This window comes from Cupressus sempervirens, chromosome 2 (genome assembly GCF_028749045.1).
Source record: "Cupressus sempervirens isolate cs-2001-9-10 chromosome 2, ASM2874904v1, whole genome shotgun sequence".
Taxonomy (NCBI): domain Eukaryota; kingdom Viridiplantae; phylum Streptophyta; class Pinopsida; order Cupressales; family Cupressaceae; genus Cupressus; species Cupressus sempervirens.
This window is the reverse complement of record NC_143119.1, coordinates 759,494,506-759,517,130: the sequence shown is the minus strand read 5'-3', so window position 1 is coordinate 759,517,130 and position 22,625 is coordinate 759,494,506. Positions and strand designations below refer to the sequence as shown.

Sequence of the window (22,625 nt, the reverse complement as noted above, 5' to 3'; positions counted from 1 at the left end):
TCTCGATTTTTTTGGAATCGGAAATCGCTGGTGGCGATTTTTTCGCATGAATCGCCTGAATCGCCAAAATCGGCGATTCATGGAAAAAATCGCCAGAATCGCCATCGGGTATCGCCAGAAATCGGCCGCGGCAGCAAGGATAGAAAGTTCAATTTAAAAAAAAAAACACATGTTTTATTTGCTTTCTAAGTTGACTTTCCTCTTTGTTATAACCCTAAAGAGCCTTCTATTTGCTTAGTATGAGTAGAAGAGAGGAAGAGTGAGAGAGAAGAAGAGAAAAGAGAATCCATAGGTTTCCAACCGGCAAGAAGGAAGAGCACCAAAGAGATCAGAAGTCCATTTGGGGAGGCCATAAATTGCATTGGGAGCATTAAGGAGTCAATATCAACACTCCTCAACTCATTTGCAAGAGGTAAGTGTTGGTTTTCTTTTTGCATGTTAGTGTAGTATGCATTTTTTGTTAAATTTTTTTAGTGTTCATTTGCAAATCTTGAATGTTTTTTATTTTTAGTTTTACTAAATTGCAAACTAGGGTTTGTTGTTTTGTAGTTTTTGTTTATTAGTTGCAAACTTTGATTTTTTACATGAATTTTTTTATTGCAGCAGCCCTTTGCTTTCATTTTCCAATTTCCACAATGGGTAAAAAAGATGAATGCTGGAAATATAATGAAGAGTTTCCTGGGAGAACCAAATATCAAACAAAATGTATATTTTGCAAAGAAAAAATAAATTCGGGAGGTATCTATAGATTGAAATACCACATTGCTGGCATACCTGGCCATGATGTCACAGTTTGCACTCAACAAACCGCTGAGGCAAAACGCTCTTGTTTAGTGGCATTAGAAAAAATTGAACAAGACAAGTTGACTAAGAAAATGCAACTTGAAGGGTTAAGAGGTATTGGCTCCCGTGCTCCCACATCCGCAACCGCATCTACATCTGCAAGTGCATTTGCATCAGCTTCCGCATCCGTAGGTTGTGTTGGGGAGGGTTCTTCTAGGCCTCCTTTTCATCCTAGTGCTAGTGCTCATGTGAGTGTTAGTGGTAGTCGGTCTCATACTGAGACAGAGTCCAACACCAACCTATTGCGGCCTAGAGTGCGGAAAAGCAGAATGGATAGTTACTTTGTGCCCCGCACTACTCCTGGCTCCCAACCCACGCTTGAGGGCATGGGTTTGAACAAGGAGATTCATGATGCTGCCAGAAAAGAGATTTGCAAATTCTGGTACTTTTGCAACATTCCATTTATTGCAGCCAGGTAATTGATTCTTTTTTCTTTGTTATCTTCAAAGTTAAAGTTAAAAGTAAAAGTAAAACTTTAATTATATCTACTTGTTTTATGATTTTAGTTTTTGACATCTAAATTTCTAATCAATATCATTATCTATTTGTGACAGGACTCCTTATTGGCAGAACATGATAGATGCAGTTGCCATTTGTGGTCTGGGGTTTAAAGCCCCAACTGAGGCTGAGTTGAGTGGATACCTCCTGGAGGAAATGGTTGAGGATATGAGGCATGAGCTTGAGGACAACCGAAAGGAGTGGATCGAAAAGGGTTGCACCATCATGACTGATGGTTGGACAGATAGGAGGGGAAGAACACTCCTCAATTTTCTTGTATCCTGTGGAGGTGATTGATCATTCTACTTTCCTACATACATAATTTTGAATCGTGATTGACTATTTCAAATTTTGATTTGTTGATTGCTAATAGTAATTATAATTCGTTGTTTTGTTACTTGTAGGATATACCATGTTCCTCAAATCCATTGATGCTTCTGCTCATGTAAAAAACGCCACATACTTATGTGAGGTTATTGAGGAAGTTATAGCAGAGGTGGGGGAACAACATGTGGTGCAAGTGGTGACGGATAATGCAGCAAGTTATGTTGCTGCAGGTAAACTTTTAACTTTTTAAGTTTTGAAAATAAATTTATTTGAATTTTGAACTTTTTCTAATTCTAACTTAGAATTTCTAAGTTTCCTAAGTTCTAAGTTCTAACATGTTTGAAATTTGAATTTCTAATTATCTTAAAATTGTTGTAGGCAAACTTTTGATGGAGAGGCACCCCACCATATTTTGGTCCCCTTGTGCAACACACTGCCTTGACCTCATGTCGGAGGAAATTGGCAAACTTGAGTGGGTCAAGTCATGTGTGGGAAGGGCAAAAAACATATGTAAGTTTATTTATAATCATTCATTTGTCCTTAGCACAATGAGGAAGTACACAGGAGACAAAGAGTTAGCTCGTCCAGGGATCACGAGGTTTGCCTTGAATTTCATCACCTTGCAGTCCTTGTTGACGTCAAGGGATGATTTGAGGAGCATGTTTGTTGGGCGGGAGTGGATTTCATCTTCCTATGCTACGACCACTGCAGGGATAGATGTGGTGGATTGCATATTTGATGATGATGGTTTTTGGAAACCTGCTAGAGAAATACTTAAGGTAATTTTATTGCAATTTAACATTTAATATTTTACAGTTTACTATGCTAATTGTTTAATGATTTAGTTTTACCTTATATTATTGAATTATTCTATGTTTAAGTTTTGACTCAAATTTTTGTTTTACTTTATATGTAGGCCACTGAGCCTCTTGTATCTCTCCTACGAACTGCTGATGGGGAGAAGCCCTCTATGGGCTACATATATGAGGGCATGGATAGGGCAAAGGAGGCCATTAAAGCTCAGTATGCAGGAGTGCAGGAGAAGTATGCCCCTATTTGGGACATCATTGATAGGAGATGGCAGAATCAGCTCCACAGACCCATCCATGCAGCAGCTTACTTTTTGAATTCGGCATTTCGTTTCCGTCCTGACTTCAAGGCGGATGAGGAGGTTCTCACCGGATTATATACAGTGATCCAGAGGTTGAGTACTGATGAGGATAGCAGTGCTGCAATTATTGAGCTTGATAAGTTCAATAATAAAGAAGGGCCACTTTTCTCTAGCAGGGTAGCCATAGATGCTCGGGAAACAATACAGCCAGGTAAAAATTAAATAATATATTCAATGTTCATGAATCTAGATTCTAAACTTAAAGTTGATTATGTAATTTTAGAGTTAACTTGTAATTTGTAATTTGTAAATGAGACTAATTATTTTTATTTTCCCTTATTTCAGATAGATGGTGGCAAATGTTTGGGGCCACAACCCCAAAACTTCAAAAAATTGCCATTCGTATTCTGAGTCAGCCAAGCAGCGCTTCTGGATGTGAGCGCAGTTGGTCCATGTTCGAGCACATCCACTCGAAGAGGAGAAACAGGTTGACAGTGCAGAGGTTGAATGATCTTGTCTTCGTTCATTACAACCTCCGTCTTAGGATCAGACAGATTTTGGGCACTGACTCCTCTCCGATCATTCTGGAGGAGATTGATCCAGAATCAGAGTGGCTCACAGAGGTTGTAGATCCAGTCTTCACTGAGGAAGACCGTGCGTGGATTGACTAGGTGGATATAGAGGCTGAGGCAGCTAGAGCACGTTCTTCAGGCATTGGTAGACGCACACGTGCACGCACAGACACAGGCCCTAGCGACATTCGTGAGCCCATCTTATATGCGGGAGATATGGCTCGACAGTCCTCTAGGACCTACATTAGACGCCTTGCTACTAGGCAGACTGGATACTCAGAGGCTGAGGCTGAGGCTGTAGCCGAGCTTGAGGATGATGTTGAGGATGATGATGACTATGAGCCTGAGGCTTGAGCTGGAGCCTTGTTTTTATATTTTGTTTACAGATATTGATACTGAATCATTGATAGACATATGTTTCAAAGTTTCAAACTTTCATGGATCTTCATCTTAGATTCTTACATAAATTTATGATTTGATGTCTTATGGATCATCTTACATACATTCTATGATTTAAATCATTATGATCATTTGATTTCTATTTACTTCAGCTAGCCTACAATTTACATTTTAGAATCTTAGATAACATAGTTACGTATGTGATGGATTTTATGTTTCATGTTTATGTATGTTAAGTTTTAACTTCTATTTGATGATGTTATAGTGTGCTTAAGTTATATTCAATAAAGGGTGCATGAAATAAGTTTTAAATTGTTAAAATCTTTAAATTTAACGGGTTTTTTCAAATTTGCCGATTCATCGCCGATTCATTGCCGATTCATTGCCGATTCATGATTCGATTCGACCTTGCCGATTCCGATCCGATTCCGATTCACGTTTCTTTGGTCTATATATCTGTCAAAGTAGGATATCAACACCACCTTGATTTGGGACAAATGGAGATTTATATTTTCTGATGGAATTCCCTTGAACATCCAAAATTCACATATGAGAGGGAATGCAAAGGAGACCATAAGCCAAGTTTATTACACATCAGGTTGTTTGAGATTTTGCTCAATAATTTCCATCAAGGATATAATCGTATTAAGATGGGAGGAAGCTTTCATTAAGAGAAATGACTTTACCCCCTGTAATACTAAAGACTTAAGCTCAAAGACATTTGAGGTCAGCATTCACAATAAATGTGTTCTTTGGCAAATTCATAATGAGAATGCCTTGAACCTATGACTGATTCCTATCAGCTGTGAAATGAGTGTAAATATTTATAAAAGAATTTGAGTATTGGCATTTTCTGCAGCATGCTTATAGATCTCTAATCTTGGAGGGGTCAAAATATTAAGCAATCTAAAAGGGATCGATTACCTAGATAGATGAGGCGATTACTCAAAGATGGGAACAAGTTATGTATTCAAAATAATCAAGCAGTAATTAGCATGTGCAGAGATCAATCTTCGAAAAAGTAATAAGAACATGAATGACAAAGAATCGGGAAAAACTTACAGCATCGACAATAATTGTGAATAGTATCCACAAGGTAGGAAGAAAACATGACAAAGCAAATAGAGGATCATTGGGGCAAAGCGATATAAAGGGAAGTAAAGTTAAATAACATAAAATCATATAACTGAAAACATTCATTAAGAGGATTAAATGATGGTTTAGAAGAGATATACTCATTGATCATGACAAAAGTATCAAAACAAAGAGAATGTAGGAGTTTAAAGTGGGCCACGCATGCAAGAAGAGTGATGAAGCCATGCATAACAATCACAGGAGAATTTGAAAAGGAAAACATTACACATTGCCATCGGTGGAGGAATCAGCAGTAAACACATGGGAAGAACCTAAGACTGCATGATATTGGGTAGCAGAATGTTACAGTCAGCAAATGACATCACCAATATTACAAAATAAAAAAAACACACAAAGGGATGTTCTGTACGAAGATTTTCTGTGTGATCTGAATGGGCACACCATTGCCAAAGATTATAAACCATATAAGAATGATAAAATCAAAGGAGGAGAGAACTGCGACCCCACATGGGAATAATAAAAGGTTCAAGTAGGAATAAATTTACTATAACCATTGACCAGAAAGGTATGACGTGGGAGCAGCCTCGTAATGACTGTAAGTACGCTAACCAATTGGATCTGACATCATTGCCACGAGACCCCATGCATCGAGACAAATTTCACAATAAAGGGAGATAAAATAACAAGGACGAGCTAACATGAGAAGAGTGCGAAAAGAAGATAAATGCAATTTAAAGAAATAGAGGTAAATGCATTAGTAAGGACAACAATGACTTCTATAAGGTAAGTATGGTTTATTTAATTGGAAGTGTCACGTCCCCAAATTTCAATGCAATTATTTAATTAAATTAATTAATTAATTAGTCCCAAAATTTAAATAATATAATAAAAAGACCTTTAATTAGTTAATTTAATTAATTAATATGGGGCTCAAATTGATAATATTTGTATTTGTGGTTCCAATTGATTTAGTATATCTCAGACCCATTTTTATTTTAATTGTTTCCATAGGTGTTGCCGTGGGCTGTCTTTGTAAACCTTTGAGAGTTCCTTCGAAGGGTATTTAAGCACGACATGTAGGTAGTAGTTGTCATGCGATTTTGGATTATTTCTTTGTATTGCGAATTCCTATTGGAGTTCAATATTGTTCGCCATCTCGGAAGTGAAAGATCTTCCCTACTTGGCTAATCCGATTTCGGTGGGATTCAACCCTCAACCTATTCCGACTTTGTATTACTTTGTTTTGGATCTAGTAAATCTAAAGCACGATCATTGTTTGAATTGTAAATTACTTCTGGCCACCTCTGGCATTTGGCACTCATTTTTGGTACCTATACGATCTGTTCTATTATTAGTTTATGCGTAATTCTAGCGTTTGAGTCAAGGCGACCATTTGGTATCAACATTTAATCATTTGCACTTCTGTATAATTTCCATCCTTGGCAATTTTAGTTGTACGAGCATTCACCGCATAGCAACAACTCTTCGCTAGTGTCTAACAAAACTATGAATTTCGCCTTCGTACGGTTCAGGTAGACCCACTGTATGACCCAGTTATATCGTACGGTCCAGTTGTACTGTACGACTTAGGTATACTGTACGGACTCCAAGCACCATGCGGTTACACTGAAATCACCGTATGACTCGTTTCCAAGGTGTGTCATCGGTCAGTCTCTCATGCCGTACACTAGGGCTTGGAGGGTGAACACATGGCATTAATCACACTTTGGGTGTTTGTTCTTTCAAATCTCATATCTAGTTAAGATGAGACTGGCTACCTGAAGCATTGAGAAAGACTACCGAAGCATTGAAAAGGACTACCCTAAGCACTGAGGAAGACTACCTGAAGCATGAAGAAAGACTACTCGAAGCACTGAGGGAGAACTACTTGAAGCATTGGCTACTCGAAGCACTTAGAGAGAACTACTTGAAGCATTGGCCACCCGAAGCATTGAGGGAGAACTACCTGAAGCACTAGCTGCCTAAAGCATTGAGGAAGATTATTGAAGCATTGAAAAGGACTACTCGAAGCATTGAGGACGACTACCTGAAGCATAGAGAAAGACTACCCGAAGCACTGAGGGAGAACTACCTGAAGCATAAAGAAAGACTACCCGAAGCATTGAGGGAGAACTACCTGAAGCACTGGCTACTCGAAGCACTAAGGGATACTACCTGGAGCACACAACCAGACTACTTGAAGCACACGACTAGACTACCTGAAGCATACTACATGATGTTGTTGGAAAGCTAGAAAATAAAGTAAAAAAGAAAACAACATGCAAAGGGCTCCATACGGGATTTCATAAGGCAACTCTAGAACAAAACATTATAGTGGTATCAGAGTTGGTGATCTTGCTAGTTTGCTGGGATGATTGAGAGATTTTGGTACTTGGATCACACTATGTCGCCGAATGACAATGGAGAATGGTGGTTGAGGGCACTACAAAAGACTGGTACAGAGGTCAGCAAGGGTGTTGATCTTTCATTAGATATATTGGAAGTATGTTTGTGTAAGGTGAACCAATGACCTTCAAAAATTATACGAAGAATCCTCTCGTCGATTAAGAATGCCTTAAGTCAACCTAGGCTTTTGAGACACCATGACAAGGATAAAAAATTGGCAATTGCAGCTTGTCCCAGTGAGGTCTTTAGAATTTTGGCTCCTAAAGCACTGTATGATGATAACACCATGATAGAGATATTGCATTTGATAATTGACATCTTTCAGAGTCTTGATGACTTCAATAGTGACCCTTTTGGTAAGAGATTTACAATATTGGTGAATTGTGCAAATGTTAAAGTAAGTAACCTCCTCTTAGATCTCAAATTGCAAAATTTGGTCCATGATATGTTTCATCACTTCTTGGTCACCATCAAGGAAGATCACAATACTAAGATTTCAGTTGCTATGGAGATTCTTATGATTTCGTGCATTGAAGAGATGGATGAAATATCCCAACCCATCACATCTATGTTATGGGTTGTTCGTAATCTAGAATGTATCCCCTCTATAGTAGCTTATAGATTTGTCAGTAATGTTTTCAAGCATTGTGAAGGAAAACTAATATCTCATTTGCACAAGTGGGAGAAAATGGATGACAATGATAAGAGTGATGCATTAGGTGAGGAGAATGAAGGCATGATTATAGGGCTGCTCCAGGAGGATTTATTAAATCTTTCTACTACACCAACATGTGGAGAACACCAAAAAAATGATGATGTTGCTTGCATGGATCTTGTGAACACATAGACGGATCAAGTTGTGCCCGTCGCCAAGGCACTATCTATCAAGGAAGTTCTATTAGTTCCCGACAAAGTTGCATGGATACGGATACAAATACAAATACAAATATGGTATTGGGTACATATACGGCAATTTTTTAAGAGCCCCAATATGGATATGGTTGGACATGACATTATTAAATAACTCATTTACATATATTTAACATAGTCTTCTATGTTATTCTAGGAGATTTTCACTACTTCAAAGTAATATTGACATATAAATGCTACATAAATATTTATAAGTTAGTTTAACGCTTTACAATATGTAAACATAGTAGAGTTGCATTAGAAGGTAACCCAAAAATGGGTTGTTGCAATAAAAAAAACATTTTATTTGTCTTTCTCATTCGATACAAGTTTTGTTTATACTATATTTTTTAATAACTTGTTTTAATATAATTTTTTTAACATTGATTAAAGGGAAGATTTATGTCAAATCTTTTAAACAAACAAATCTCATAGTATTTGGTACGGTTTGAAAATCAAGTTTATTAGGAAGATATGGGTACAATATCTGACATGTATCCGGGCAATATTGGATACGTTTCCAAATTGGATATGGGGATATGTGCACCATAGAGGGACAAAGGAGTTTTCGAAAATTCTGGTTCCCAAGGATGTGTCCGTCATTAAGCTTGTGTTTGTTGCCAAGGTTGTGTGTCTGTTACGAAAGCTATGTCCATCATCATGAACATATCCGTCGTCGAGGTTGTATGTCCATTAGTATGGTTGTATTCATCACCGTCACCGTGTTTGTTAGCATTATTGTGTTCGTTGTTGTCATTGTCGCCATGTCTGTTGTCATCATCGCCGTTGTGTTCGCTGTCGAGCCCATTGTCATGTTCGTCACCGTCATCGTCTCCATATCCGTCATCTTCATTGTGTCTATTTTCGTCATCGCTGCGGTGTCTGTTGTCGAGTCCTTCATCATGTCCGTCACCATCGTTGCATTTGTCAGTGTCGTCGTGTCTGTCACCGACGTTGAGTTTTTATCCGTCATCATTGTTGTGTTTTTCGACGTCATCATGGTTGTCTTCGTCATCATTGTGTGTCTGTTATTGTGGCTACGTTCGTCGTAGTAGCTACTTTTGTCACCATTGAGATGCTGCTCATTGTCGAGGCTCTATCCATCATCAAGGCTTCAACTGGGGTATTTTGTGGCATTGAGGTTTTATCTATAGCTAAAATTTTGATTTTCCGTTGAGGTACTCTTTGTTGAGGTTTTCTTTACCAAGGCTCCCTTCACCAAGGTACTCATGGTCGCGTTTCCCTTCGCTGAGTTACTCTCCGTTGAGTTTCCCTTTACTGAGGTACTCTTCATTGAGGCTCCCATCATTGTGATACCCTTCGTCAAAGCTCCTGTCGTCGAGGTGCTCACGATCGAGCCCACCTTCGCCGACATTCTCACCATCAAAGCTCTCTTCGTTAAGGTCTCATTTGTCAGGAATATAATATGGTCCTTGTGATTGTGTCAGTTGCTAAGTTTGTGCTAGCATCGACGTCTGTGTGCATGACCATACCGAAATATATTTTTGAACATACTGATGTGAAAGATTTCATCAATTCTTGCCCTTGGGATCCTGCTGAAGACTACGACAATCTTTATATTAGAGTGGCGCAATGAATGCTTAATGATAGTGTGTTGCAAGGGAGGTTTGATGAAAATTCACTCAGTTCGCCTGTGTGTTTTATTTGGGATCCTGGTGACTTAGGAGAAGACAATATTTATGTTAGAGTGATGCAGCGAAAGTTTGATGACAATGTGGTGCTACGGAGGATTGATGTCATTTCACTTGTCTTGCCTGCACATTTGAATTGGGACCCTGGGGTTGTTGGTGTTTTGTCTGATGATGGATTGCTTGAGGGCAAGCAATCTTTGGGCAGCAAGGATTTGTAATATCTCCAAATTTAGTATAATTATGTAATTAAATTAATTAATTGGTCCCAAAATTTAATTAATATAATAAAAGGACCTCTAATTAGTTACTTGAATTAATTAATATGGGGTCCAAGTTAATAATATTTGTATGTGTGGTTCCAATTGATTTAGTGTATCCCAGACCCATTCTTATTTTAATTGTTTCCATAGCTGTTGCCGTCGGTTATCTTTGTAAACCCTCAAGAGTTCCTCCGAAGGGTATATAAGCACGATATGTAGGTAGTAGTTGTCATGCGAATTTGGATTATTTCTTTGTATTGTGAATTTCTATTGGAGTTTAGTATTGTTCGCCATTTTGGAAGTGAATGATCTTCCCTACTTGGCTAATCCGGTTTTGGTAGGATTCAACCCTCACCCTATTCTGACTTTGTATTACTTTGTTTCGGATCTAGCAAATCTAAAGTGCAATCATTGTTTGAGTCGTAAATTACTTCTAGACAACTCTGGCATTTGGCACTCATTTTTGGTACCTCGATTTGTTCTATTATTAGTTTATGCGTAATTCTAGTGTTTGAGTTCGGGCATTAAGCAAATCTTGGGTGTTTGTTCTTTCAAATCTCATATCCAGTTAGGCTAATAAGACTAGCTACCCAAAGCATTGACTAAGACTATCGAAGCATTGAAAAGGACTACCCAAAGCACTGAGGAAGACTACTTCAAGCATGAAGAAAGACTACCCGAAGCATTGAGAGAGAACTACTTGAAGCACTGTCTACTCGAACCACTCAGGGAGAACTACTTGAAGCATTGGCCACCTGAAGCACTGAGGGAGAACTACCTAAAGCACTGGATACCCGAAGCATTGAGGAAGACTATCGAAGCATTGAAAAGGACAACCCAAAGCATTGAGGAAGACTATCTGAAGCATAAAGAAAGACTACCCGAAGCACTGAGGGAGAATTACCTGAAGCACTTGCTACCCGAAGCATTGAGGAAGACTACCGAAGCATTAAAAAGGACTACCCAAAGCATTGAGGAGCATTAAGGGAGAACTATCTGAAGCACTGGCTACCCGAAGCACTGAGGGAGAACTACCTGAAGCACTGGCTACTCGAAGCACTGAGGGATTCTACCTGAAGCACACGAGAAGACTACCTGAAGCATACTACGGGATGCTGTTGGGAAGCTGGAAAATAAAGTGAAAAAGAAAACAACATGCAAAAGGGCTCTGTACGGGACTTCATAAGGCAACTGTAGAATGGAAAATTACAGAAAGAGCATCAATTCAAATAATCTATTTATAATGTAATGTAAATGTGTATGATAAAGTAATCTACTATTGCTGTTGTCCTTGTATTTGGCGGTGATTTCATACTTGTGGAAGGCTGCAATCAATTATTGGAGGGCAGCAATCAAGTTTTAGAGCACTTGCAATTATAAGCGAGGAGCATGTATTTCTGAACATGCGAGTAAATTGGATTATTTCTTGAGAGCTGCAATCTGTATTTCATCTGTTAGAAGTCAATTTCCAGGTTCATTATTGCATTCTTGTAAATTTATAGAAGTCAAATTTTAAATTGGATATTAGTAGCATTGCCATCAATTATAAAATTACTTCTGAAAATTTAGTGGTGTTCATTTATCGGAATTGATAAAGACTTAATCAATTAAAATTGTGAGCAGCTGGTTATGAATTTAAAGCATTATTTATTGAGTGATAATAATTTGCCTGCCAAATGTTTGGCAAAATATCAAACTGTTGATTAGCAAAAGCAAATTGATGTTTGTTAAGGATATAGCCCGTTGAGGGTTTTTACAAAGCCATGCATTGTGACTTGTGTGATAACTGTGCAACATTTGTAGACACACACAATGTGGATAAATTGCACATCGTGATAGGAGATTTGGAAATAATTAAGAGGTGGAATCTTGAGACTCAAGTTGCCATAAATCTTGAGAAGCCAAACATTTGTAGTAAGGTTTCTAAACTTGCCCGGAAAGAATAGTGTTCCCCCACGTGTCTACAACCCAAGCGGTGTCTCAATTGAAGCATGAGCCAATGGTAGGAATTGGTGGACACGGAGTAAATTGTGCAAGGGTCTTATTCTTGCTTACGGTGGCAATAAAGATATTATAGAAAAGTACTAGTTTTAATCATCGCTATGTACAGGCAACAATCATTCTAACCAACAAACAGGAATCGAGGGAGCGGAAATTTTTACAATTTTACATGTCCACAGTTGACGGGCAACCACCGAAGAGTGAGAAAATATGAAGACGACAAGTGAGAAGATGACAAGATCAAGTCATATGTTTGAATGCCATCGACTGAAGATATTAAGACGTTAATATATCAAACGGATAAGAACATTAGTGTGCGTTGAAGTCACCATATGACAAAAACCATAAATTTACATAAGGATCATCACAATATTCAGATGAATGCATATGAAAAAAGTGATTAGCATATATGTATGTAGGTCCATTCTAGTATCCAACAATTGAGACAGAAATCAAGATTAAAGACTTGAAACAATGAAATAGAAAAAGCTTTCTAAAAATCAGGATAAATCATTGATTGATCATTGGAGTTTTACTGAGGCAAATAAAAGGCATGAGGAAAGTTTATTAGTAGCATTACTAAAGCCCGTGATGATGCTAGGAAATAATTGATGGTTTAGTAAAAGCAAATAATAATAAAATTAAAGCTTGATAAATTAAAAGGTGCGATTTAATTTTGAAAGGGAAGGCTATATTAAAAGGATTAAAATCAATTATAACTAAAGTAATTGTGTTACGAGAGGCTGTGATTTTTTTTTTTGAGACGCAACCTTTAAAATCTGAAAAGTCACATTGATTCTATTTTTCAAGATATAAATATACCATCATTCAATGAGAAGGACATAGAGACAATATTCAAAAACATTCATATTCTGAAGAAGCATTTTATATTACTTGTATGAAGGAATAAGGGCTATAATATGGCTTTGTAATATGAATTCAATTATTTCATTTTTATAATAAAATAAAATGTCTTTTGTTTATTTTTAAACGGCATGGAGATTTAAACTATAGATGAATCGTCCTTTGTAATTATTATTTGGAATTCTGTATACAATTTAAATGTCGGATAAGTGGACATGGTCATTTAGCATTTTAAATTTGATCATCACAGATACTGTGAAATATTAAATTGTTTCCTTATCTGCATCCAGTTTGTCTCCCTACCAGAGGAGTTAAAATTCAATCTGGACTAATTTAAGATTGCATAATATTTGGTTTGTCGCATCTTGATTATTTAATTGTTGATAGTATAAGTGCGTGGAACATTATAAAAATGTAAGTGAAAATTCACTGAAGTTGACTCTATTGGCCGGATGAGCAGAGGCACTGGTCTTTCTATTATTAAAGATAGAAAATTTATATATTCCTTCTACAAGCATCAGATCTATTATTAAAACCTTATACAATTCATTCAATTCACACTCAACAACCAGTTTCAGTTTCATCGAGTTCAAGGACCTTGCTAGTCGGAGGACTCCAAAAGCTTAAATTCGCTTTAGAGAAGCTCTGAACCAAGTGATCAGGTCTGAGAAGAAGGTCTACCCGCCTAGGTGTAGCGGAGCCTGAAGTGAAGGGGAATCGAGAAGTATTCTTGTTCATTGGCCAGAACTGATTGAGAAGTCCTATTGGAGAAGTGGCAGGCTCTTGGATTTCCAATCTGCGGTTTTGGGAACCAACAGAAGGCACCCTATTAGGGAAGATGGGAAGGCTTTGTCGCACATGACATCAATGATGAGGCTGAAGAGAAACACAAGATAGAACAAGCAACCAAGTTAGAAGTTCACAGTGAAGGCCCAAAGGAGGAAATTGACTTGGAAGTATGGTGCTACCCTTAGACCATGCTTAAAGTTGGTGATAAAAACAAATGATCTATTTATCACCTAGGTGATGAGTACATTGATCATGTCATCCAAAAATGTTCTACTAAAGGTAGAGAAGCCCAATACCGCCCACCTCAAATGCATTGTGGAAAGTATATCAAATCCTGTCGGGCCTCCGACTATGAATGAAGGCTAGGTGGTATGGTACCAAAAATATGGTGGCCGATATGTGGACGGGATTTGTAAGGGTGTGGGACTGACACCATTAGTTGACAAATTATCTGACTTGGAATAGATGGGGAGTTGTTGAGAAAAGGAGTGTTATAAAACACCCCGAGCAACCGGGTAAATTTTAAGTAACCCCCTTGTAGAAAAAAGATATAAAAATATTGGCGAATCTTACAATATTTTGAAACATTAAATAATTTGTATTATTTACTTGGCAAATCTTACATTAATTAAATATTTTAGAACTAAATTTTGTAAAAATGTGGCGATTTTAAATATTTATGAGAACTAAATTATTACCCCAAATTTTCTAAAATTAACCAATTAGCAAATATTAGCCACCAAAAAGATACCTTCCCGAGCAACCTGTATGTGGCAACATGCATCTGAAGTCAAGGTCCACAACAATGAAGAGATGGGGATAAAGCAGATGCTAAGCAAAAACCAAAACAATGAAACATGGAAGAAGCAAAAGGTGAAAGCAAAGGAAGAGATCAGAAGGCTATAAAATTTAAGTGGTATCTACAGAAAACTAAAAAAAATCAAAGGGAAGCGTACAAAGGCGGAAACAAGACTATTTATACTCTCAATATTTTGAGAGTATCATGTTGAAAATTTGCTAAGGTACAAGAATGTACTACCGAAACCCTTTTTGGTAAGGCATACATCGAGGGCTAATGATTTAGTAACTGATGGGAGTCATGAGGAAATACATTATGAATATGCCCTACTCCTATGATTAAGCCCAAATATCCATTTTCAGCCCCTACAGTGAGTTTTGACAAGCATTTGATGTACTTAGTTTAAGGGGGTTTGCACAAATCTGCATATTGCATGTTTCCTGAAAATTCAAGTGACCTACTTTGGAGGCCTATATCTTTTATCCAGTTGAGTGTCATGACCAAGGAGTCACTGCCCTATATTGCAATCATGGCAAATAACCCCCAGGCCAGTTTTGAGATCTCGGTCAATCCAATTGACCTATTTTCCAAGCCAATTTCAAAAGCAATTTATTCAGGTTTTCTACATGTTCTGTATTGCATCTGCAAAGTAAGCATTTTTATGGAATGCTCTTTCATAGGCTACAGACTGTCAAGAGATACCAGTCGTAGTTCTGTATTCTCTATATCTTAAAGTACCCATGTGTAAACTTTCAGGCTCCCAAGAGCTCATTTGATATTTTTACGAAACCCATTCCATTTGCAGATTATCGTGATTAATAGTTTGCACACAGACGATTATTTGTGGTGGCCCACTTTGAGTTTCTAAATATTACACCTAGTCAATGATCAAGAGCTGAAGGTCAGTACATCATATACTGTCTGTATATGAATGAAGCCTCATGTACAGCTAAAGGTCTCAGGATAAAGTCTGTCTTATTTTCAAAGCTGATCATATGAAATGCAATTTATTTTGTTTTGGTGTGACCAGTTGCAGATAAAATGAAACAGACAACATGAGTATGAAAACTTCCCACCTCATGTGTCGTCAAGAGAAACTGTTTTACAGGTTGAATATATGAATATCAGACTATGTGCCTGTTCAGTGTGGTCCAGTAACATGTTTTGGTGAGTTTTTAGGGGCAGTTCTGAAGGCAGTTTACTCTTTTTCGGCACTTCACAGATTGATTGAGAATCAGGTTTTTAATGAACAAATTCTATGCAAATTTGATCCAGATATGTAATTAGGAAGTTCCAAAACCTTTGGAGATGTATGCAAATAGGTGGGTCACTTATAAGTGAGCATTTCTTATGGTAAAGGTAATATGTTTTATCTCCATCAAAATAAATAGAGAAAGGGCATTTCTATATGCAGATTTGTTTGTGCTCATGTAAAGGTATTTCATAGTGGGAAAGTGGCAAAGCTTTTTGTATGACCATAATTTAGCAAAGATGCAGACCCATAATCAGGTATGTATATTTAGATACACAAAAGTGGAAAAGGATGAAGACCTCAAAGTCAGCTGTCATTTTCAGATCACAGGGAGCAATTGGGAAAAAGTGCAGATCAAAGAGAGTTTAAAATCAGTTGAATTTTCCAGTTGAAAAGGACAGACCCAAAAGAGGAAAATGCAGATTAGTGCAGTGGCAAAGGGGAAAAGTGATTTCTATCTGTGTAATCAGATTTATGGTGCAGTGAGTTTGAAGAGGACATTTAAAATCAGAGATTTGGCAGAGGGGACAGATGTCAGTTCTAGAAGACCTTTTGTCTCCCTTCTCTATATTCTCCTCTTCTTGCTGTTGAAAAGGTCTTAAATCCTGCTTCTTGGAAGCCTGTAAATTGTGTTCTTTGTGTTCCAGATTAGGATACTTTATGTAAATTGCAAGAGTTAGCTTTTAGGAGTAGTGAGCAGCTAATTGATATTTTCAACTATATCTTCATGAAATTGTCTCCACTTTTTATGCATTGTCAATTGAAGTAAATATATCAAGGATTTTTTTTTCATCTCCGCAGACTCCTTGTAGCTCTGTCAATTGTTCATTGATCTCTTTCAAGAACTTCATTCATTGTTCAAATGGTTGTGATATTCTGTATGTGAAGTGGATGAGTAAAGTAGAACTTTATGATTTCATAAGAAGGAATGGTTGATGTTAGGCATCAGCTCAATGTGTGCGCACTAGCTGCATCTTCTTTGCTCAGAGGCTCTCTTTTATAGGTTCATTTATGCTCTGTAGTGTTGGAATTGGTACTGCTTTACTGAAAGGCCAAGAGGATTTTCAGAACGTATTCATACCCAAGCATCATTTTATTTCCTTGTTATTAAATGTGGGCTTAAGTTCTTTTTCTTTCAGCTCTTATAAGTGGCACATAAGCTTGGAATAGAGCCAAATTTGGATGTTTTATTTATAAGTTCTAGCATGGCTACCTAGAGTCATCTGTTTATATGCAATACATGTTGCTGATTGTGTCATATTCCTAAGTGTGGCAAGGGGTTACCCACCCGGGTTTTGCAGCGCCCAAAGTGTATAAGATCTAAAGTTTGCAACTAAGTCTTGTCAGTTGGCCAGTGTAATAGGACACTTGTTGATAAGATAAGTCCAATCTTTAGAGCTGTTCTAATCATCAATTTGAAACACCAACATGCGCTATAGAAATAGGAAAAATTAAAAGGTACGCCATTTTGCAGAAAATAAAAAATCAAGATATATAAAAAGATAAGTGTCAAAAGGGTTGAATGAAGAAGAAAAGAGATGGAAAAAAGGAGACAAGCAATAGTTGAAAAGCTGGTGATGGAAAAAGTAATAAAAAATAGAAGTGAAATAAAAATAAAGGGGGAGTGAAAAAACAAAAGGGGATACGATAGAAAAATAAAAAGATTAATTTTCCCTATGAGAAAAAGATGTTTTATGATCTTGGAGAGTAGCAATATTTTATACGGAGAGCTTGTCATTTGGTAAAAGCAAGGGAGAAGGAGCATAAGGGATTGCAGGAAGGAGCATGATGCAGATTTGCAGAAAGGACCAAGAAGCATCTGTAGGAACCCCAAGTTATCCTTCACATACATCTACACAAATCTTGCATGATATCGTAAATTATAACAGTAAACACATAAATCTAAAGTTCTGAAGTTCTGACTTTTCACCAAGCAATGAGTCGAAATTTCCAGATTTTATTTTCCACTTATATAATCACTTTTGCAGAAACAAAAGACAACCCATTTCATAGAAAGATATTACATATGTAATTCCAACATACACATTTTATGATTTTTACTTTCCTGGGTCTGATATTGAAAAAAGCAGTAAATGGCTCCAAAAAGTAACTCCAATATGATTTATCCTCCTCGAAATCCATGCCAAGATGAAATCTGTGATCGCCATTATTGAATTCTCTAAACATTCTAAATCTAATGCAAATTGGCACAAATGTGACTCTAGAAGGAAGCCATAATTGGTATGCAAAATTCAATTGGTCTTTCACCATTTCTGTGGCTGAATACACTGAAGAATTGACACCCTGCATTGCATAAGAAGTGCAGAAGCCCTTATACCGTACGCAATCCACAAATTCCAAGAAGCAAGTCAAAAAGCTTATATGCATAATGAATTCAATTTAAACTGCCTTTTTTAAAAATCCCACACGAGGTTCAATTGAAGAAGCTTTTCAGTTAAGTCACATTATTAATTTGCTTGAATTGACTCTATAATATCACTTTATAACATCCTTGGTTTAGGTATGTAATCAATTAATGCACTTTAATGATGTCTCATGGTCCCCATTTACTTTATAACTCTATAATAGACTATATAATAAATTATTAATAAAATTCACTTTATTAATAATTTAATAAAATGATTTTGTGCCGCCAACTTTAATTCATTGAGTCAATAGAGAATCATGATAGTCAAGTGCACAGGCCATGTGACCAGGCGCCTTGCCATAATTAGTATCTTTGCAAATCTAACTTACTATAAATAGTAAGTCCCTAAATAACTGCTCAAGCCAAAGATGCCAAAGCTCAATACTTCTCAAAGCCCAATCACGCCCCCTTCTATAATTAGAAACCCTGAATTTCCTAAAATAGACAATATAAATAGTAAGTATGTTGAACTAAACCAAGCAAAGAGAAATCCTGAAGTCTCTGCCCTCGGAAATGGAATTGAGCTTCAATTTTGCCAACTAAGACCCTTTGACCAACTGACTTAGCCCACAAGGGCCATTGATAGGCTAATACAAACAAACAACCATGGTGAGTTCAAAAGAGTTACATTATAACATTCACCATATGAATTGTATGACAAAAGAATAGTGGCAAGGTGTTGGTAACTACAATTGGAACAATTGTTGTGTTGTCATTGATGTCAAATCTTACTGGTGAGAAAATTGCTAAGAAAAGTTCCCTATCATGTGATTGATGAAGAGGATTTGAAAAGGGGAGATAACAAGAAGACCTAGTGGAAAGGTTGAGTTACGTGGAATTACAATGGGCACTTGATTAGTTGGCACCTTGGCAAGATAATGTGTTCTTTAAGCATTAATCTAAGTGAAGAAGATAGTTGAGATGAAGCCTAGAAGAAATGATAATGGAAGACCAAATGCATATGCTAAACTAAGCAACAATGAAGACGATTAAGGAACTTATAATTGAAGTTGAGTTGTGCTAGTGTCGGCCGAGTGACAGTATAAGCCGAGCAAATACAGTGTCGACGAAGCACCAGGAAAAACTGAGTATAGGAAAAGTCAGATCGAGCAAAGATGGAGTATGCCGAGCAAGACAATTAGTATTGACCGAGTTATCTAGTGATGATCGAGGCCGAGGAACATAGTTTTGGCCGAGTGTCAACATTTGATAGTTTCTGAAGGAATTCAGATTCCCATTTGACACAGTTGAATTTTTGGATTGGTCAAAGTGCGTGAAGGATAAGTATTAATGAACTAGAGCATTTCATGCATGACAAATTGTGTTTGAGCATTCCTAGGCATGGATTCAAAGAGAAAATTTGAGAAGTATCTAGGAGGAGGAAACAAAATGATTGAAGGATTCGATGAATCTGACCTAACGCTAAGATCAACGGTGATGTTTAAGCAGCAAAAGATCAAAGCTACCTATTTAAGGAGGCACATAGATAACCTAAGAAGGTTGGAGTAGTTGTTAATTCTGTTGATTGGCGAATTAGAGCAAAAGGTTGTGAAGAGTTGAGCAGAGTAGAAATTTGATTGCTTAAAGGGTTTCCAAGCATACAAGCAATGGAGATACAAATGAAGGCTAGTCAATGGATCAGCAGATGAGCTACACTATTACATTTATAAGATCAGCCTACTTTTATTTTCTAACCGTTGTATCAGTTAAAATCCTTTAATCAAGGTTGATGTAACAATCATTTCTAAATCCTATAATCAAGATGACATTCTAATGGGATGTTCTTAAGCCCTCTAACAAGGTCACTCCTAATAGAGTGATTAAATCCTTTAACAGGGTCGCACCTAACAATGTGTATTGTAACCTTTAATAGGGTTGGCTCTTAACCAAGCTCACTTCAAAAGAGTGAAAAATTTGTAGCATGTTACTGGTGGTTTATCACAAATTGGATTTCCACGTTAAATCCTGGTGTTATACTTGTGTGAATGTTATTTGATGCATTTTATTGCTTATTGCCTTACATTTTGCAAGAAGGTTACTATTGGAACAATTAATTGCAAGTTTATATTGCTATTGTGGACTAATGAAATTTAAGTTGTTAAAAGTGGTTAAACATTTGTTTGGAACATTTGGACCTGAGGATAACTGATTCACCCCTCCTCCCCCTCTCAGTTATTCTAAAATCATTATAACACAAGGTACGTAGCATACGATATCATATTATATGAAGGAGACGACAACAACATATTGTACTAAACAAGAATAGGCTTGAGCAACTCGTAGGTGATATTGGGCATTAAAGATAGTTGACCAGAAAGAGAAACAATCCGGTATGTGTGTTGGAGGAAGTTCATAGTATCATGGAACATAGACATGTATGGTACAAACACTAGCCCATACATTGTATAGTCAAAACTTAGGTAGAGGTGAGAAGAATTGGGTTATCACATTGTAGAGCATAGAAGAAAGTAAGACTGACCATATGAGAGTTATCACATGGTACAAAATAGGAGGAAGGTGGACCATACAAAGATTATAACACCATATGGCACAAAAGAAAGGTGGACGAATTGTATATCATATGGTAGCACTCATGATGATAAAACAACAGTAAGTGGTATGATGTTTGCAGAGAGAGATAGGGATGAACCACGACAGCATGCATTATCATAACTTGTTCCATATTGACAACACAAGATCCTATGACCACTTTGGATGTGTTGGAGAACAATCTTAAAATTAAAAAAAAAATGGTAAAGGGTACCTATAGAAACGCTAATATAGGTAGTTATGAAGCTGGTATAAGGCTAGGGGCAACAAGGGAATTGTAGTTCAGGAAGATATGACCACTTCAAGTAACAAGAAGATGATACGTGCAAAGATCCATAGTGGAGACAAGAATGTACTAAGAGCTAAATCAAAAAGCTTGAGAGGAAAGATTGATGATATGAAGATGATAGAAGGTGAGAACATTTCTCAACATGTTGGAAGAATCAATGAAGTGGTGAATGCAATTAGAGGAGCAAAAGGAAAAACCAGTGATGAAACTGTGATAAGCAAGGTATTGAGAACTTTACTTTGTATTTATGCTATTACAGTTTCTGCAATACAAGAACTGAGATGGACTCTTGGTAATGATATAAGCTTGGATAGTCTGGTTGGTAGACTTAATGGTTTTGAGTTTTCAAATTTTTATAATTTTAGTGCCCCTGCTATTGAATCTTGTTTCAAGTCACAATTGGTTTTATAAAAGTCTAAGAAGAAGAAAGGAAAGTATGAGGATAGTGTGAGTGTATCTTTTGATGATGATCTTGAGGATCTTGAAGCATTAATGGCTAGAAGGCTACCGAGAGGCAAAATAAAATTCAAAGGTAAACTTCCTATAATATGTTTTTCATGCAATAAAGTTGGTCATATTGTTGCAAGATGCCCTGACAGGGATGACAAGGCTGAAATGAGAGACAACAAGTTTAAAGGAAGAAGAGATGGAAGAGACAACAAATGCTACAAAGACAACAAGGAAAAAGGTAAGAAATCTTGTTACATTGCTGAAGAAGAGATTGGTAGTGATTTTGATAACCACGATGAAGTTGTTTATGTTGCAATGAAAAATGATTATGACAAAGATGATAAAACTTCACTTATTTCTTATGTGAGTAAAGGTGATAGATGGATAATTGATAGTGGTTGCTCACATCACATGATTGGTGATAAAGGTAAGTTTGAAACCTTAGAACACTATAAAGGAAGCTGTGTTAAGTTTGGTAATGATGCACCATGTCTTGTGAAAGATAAATGACCAATAAGATTGACTGACAAGATTAGATGCAATAATGCTTATTGGGTCGAAGGATTGAATTACAATTTGTTGAGTGCTGCACTGTTCAACAGTTCAGGTTGCAGAGTTGAGTTTCAACACAAGAAAGCTAAGATCTATGATGGTTTTGGAGAACTTATTGGAAGTGGAGAACAAACAAGAGAGGTAACTTGTTCTACCCTGACCTAGCCGATGAAACATGCTTGTTTGCACAATATGAAGACATTTGGTTATGGCATTATAGGCTATGTCATGTCAACTTTGATAATTTGGTCAGCATTAGTAAGATGAAAAGAGTAAGAAGATTACCAAGATTGAAGAAACCTGATAATGTAATGTGTAAGCAATGCCAATTGGGCAAAATGACAAAGTCTAGTTTAATAGCAAGACCTATTCATCTAATGATATATTGGAGTTAGTTCGTGCTGACCTTTGTGGACCTATTGCAGAGCAAAGCTTTTGTGGTGGCAAATATTTTATTCTATTTGTTGATGATTATTTCAGAATGGTGATTGTAATATTTCTTAAAGATAAATCTGATGATTTTCAATTGTTTAAGTTGTATTTGGTTAGAGTTGAAAAGGAAACAGGTAGAATCTTTAA

At 36.9% G+C, this 22,625-nt stretch overlaps 2 protein-coding genes across 7 annotated transcripts in view; both read left to right on the top strand.

The window, feature by feature from the left end:
* Positions 1–22,625, top strand: part of LOC149575653 (phospholipase D delta-like) — a 184,943-nt gene that overhangs the window by 89,704 nt on the left and 72,614 nt on the right. The window lies entirely within an intron of this gene.
* On the top strand, positions 1,279–3,896 carry LOC149575654 (uncharacterized). Its single transcript, XM_089815417.1, has 5 exons — positions 1,279–1,630; positions 1,746–1,898; positions 2,047–2,447; positions 2,585–2,990; positions 3,125–3,896. The coding sequence occupies exons 1-5, from the start codon at positions 1,417–1,419 to the stop codon at positions 3,448–3,450; spliced, it is 1,500 nt and encodes a 499-aa protein (XP_089671543.1). The 5' UTR covers positions 1,279–1,416; the 3' UTR covers positions 3,451–3,896.

What these genes read in the sequence shown, in the direction of transcription:
- LOC149575654 (XM_089815417.1), top strand. Translation starts at nt 1,417, where the DNA reads ATGATAGATGCAGTTGCCATTTGTGGTCTGGGGTTTAAAGCCCCAACT. An exon ending in AGCAAGTTATGTTGCTGCAG is followed by an intron (nt 1,899 to 2,046) that starts GTAAACTTTTAA and finishes AAATTGTTGTAG; the next exon opens with GCAAACTTTTGATGGAGAGG. An exon ending in TCGGGAAACAATACAGCCAG is followed by an intron (nt 2,991 to 3,124) that starts GTAAAAATTAAA and finishes CCCTTATTTCAG; the next exon opens with ATAGATGGTGGCAAATGTTT.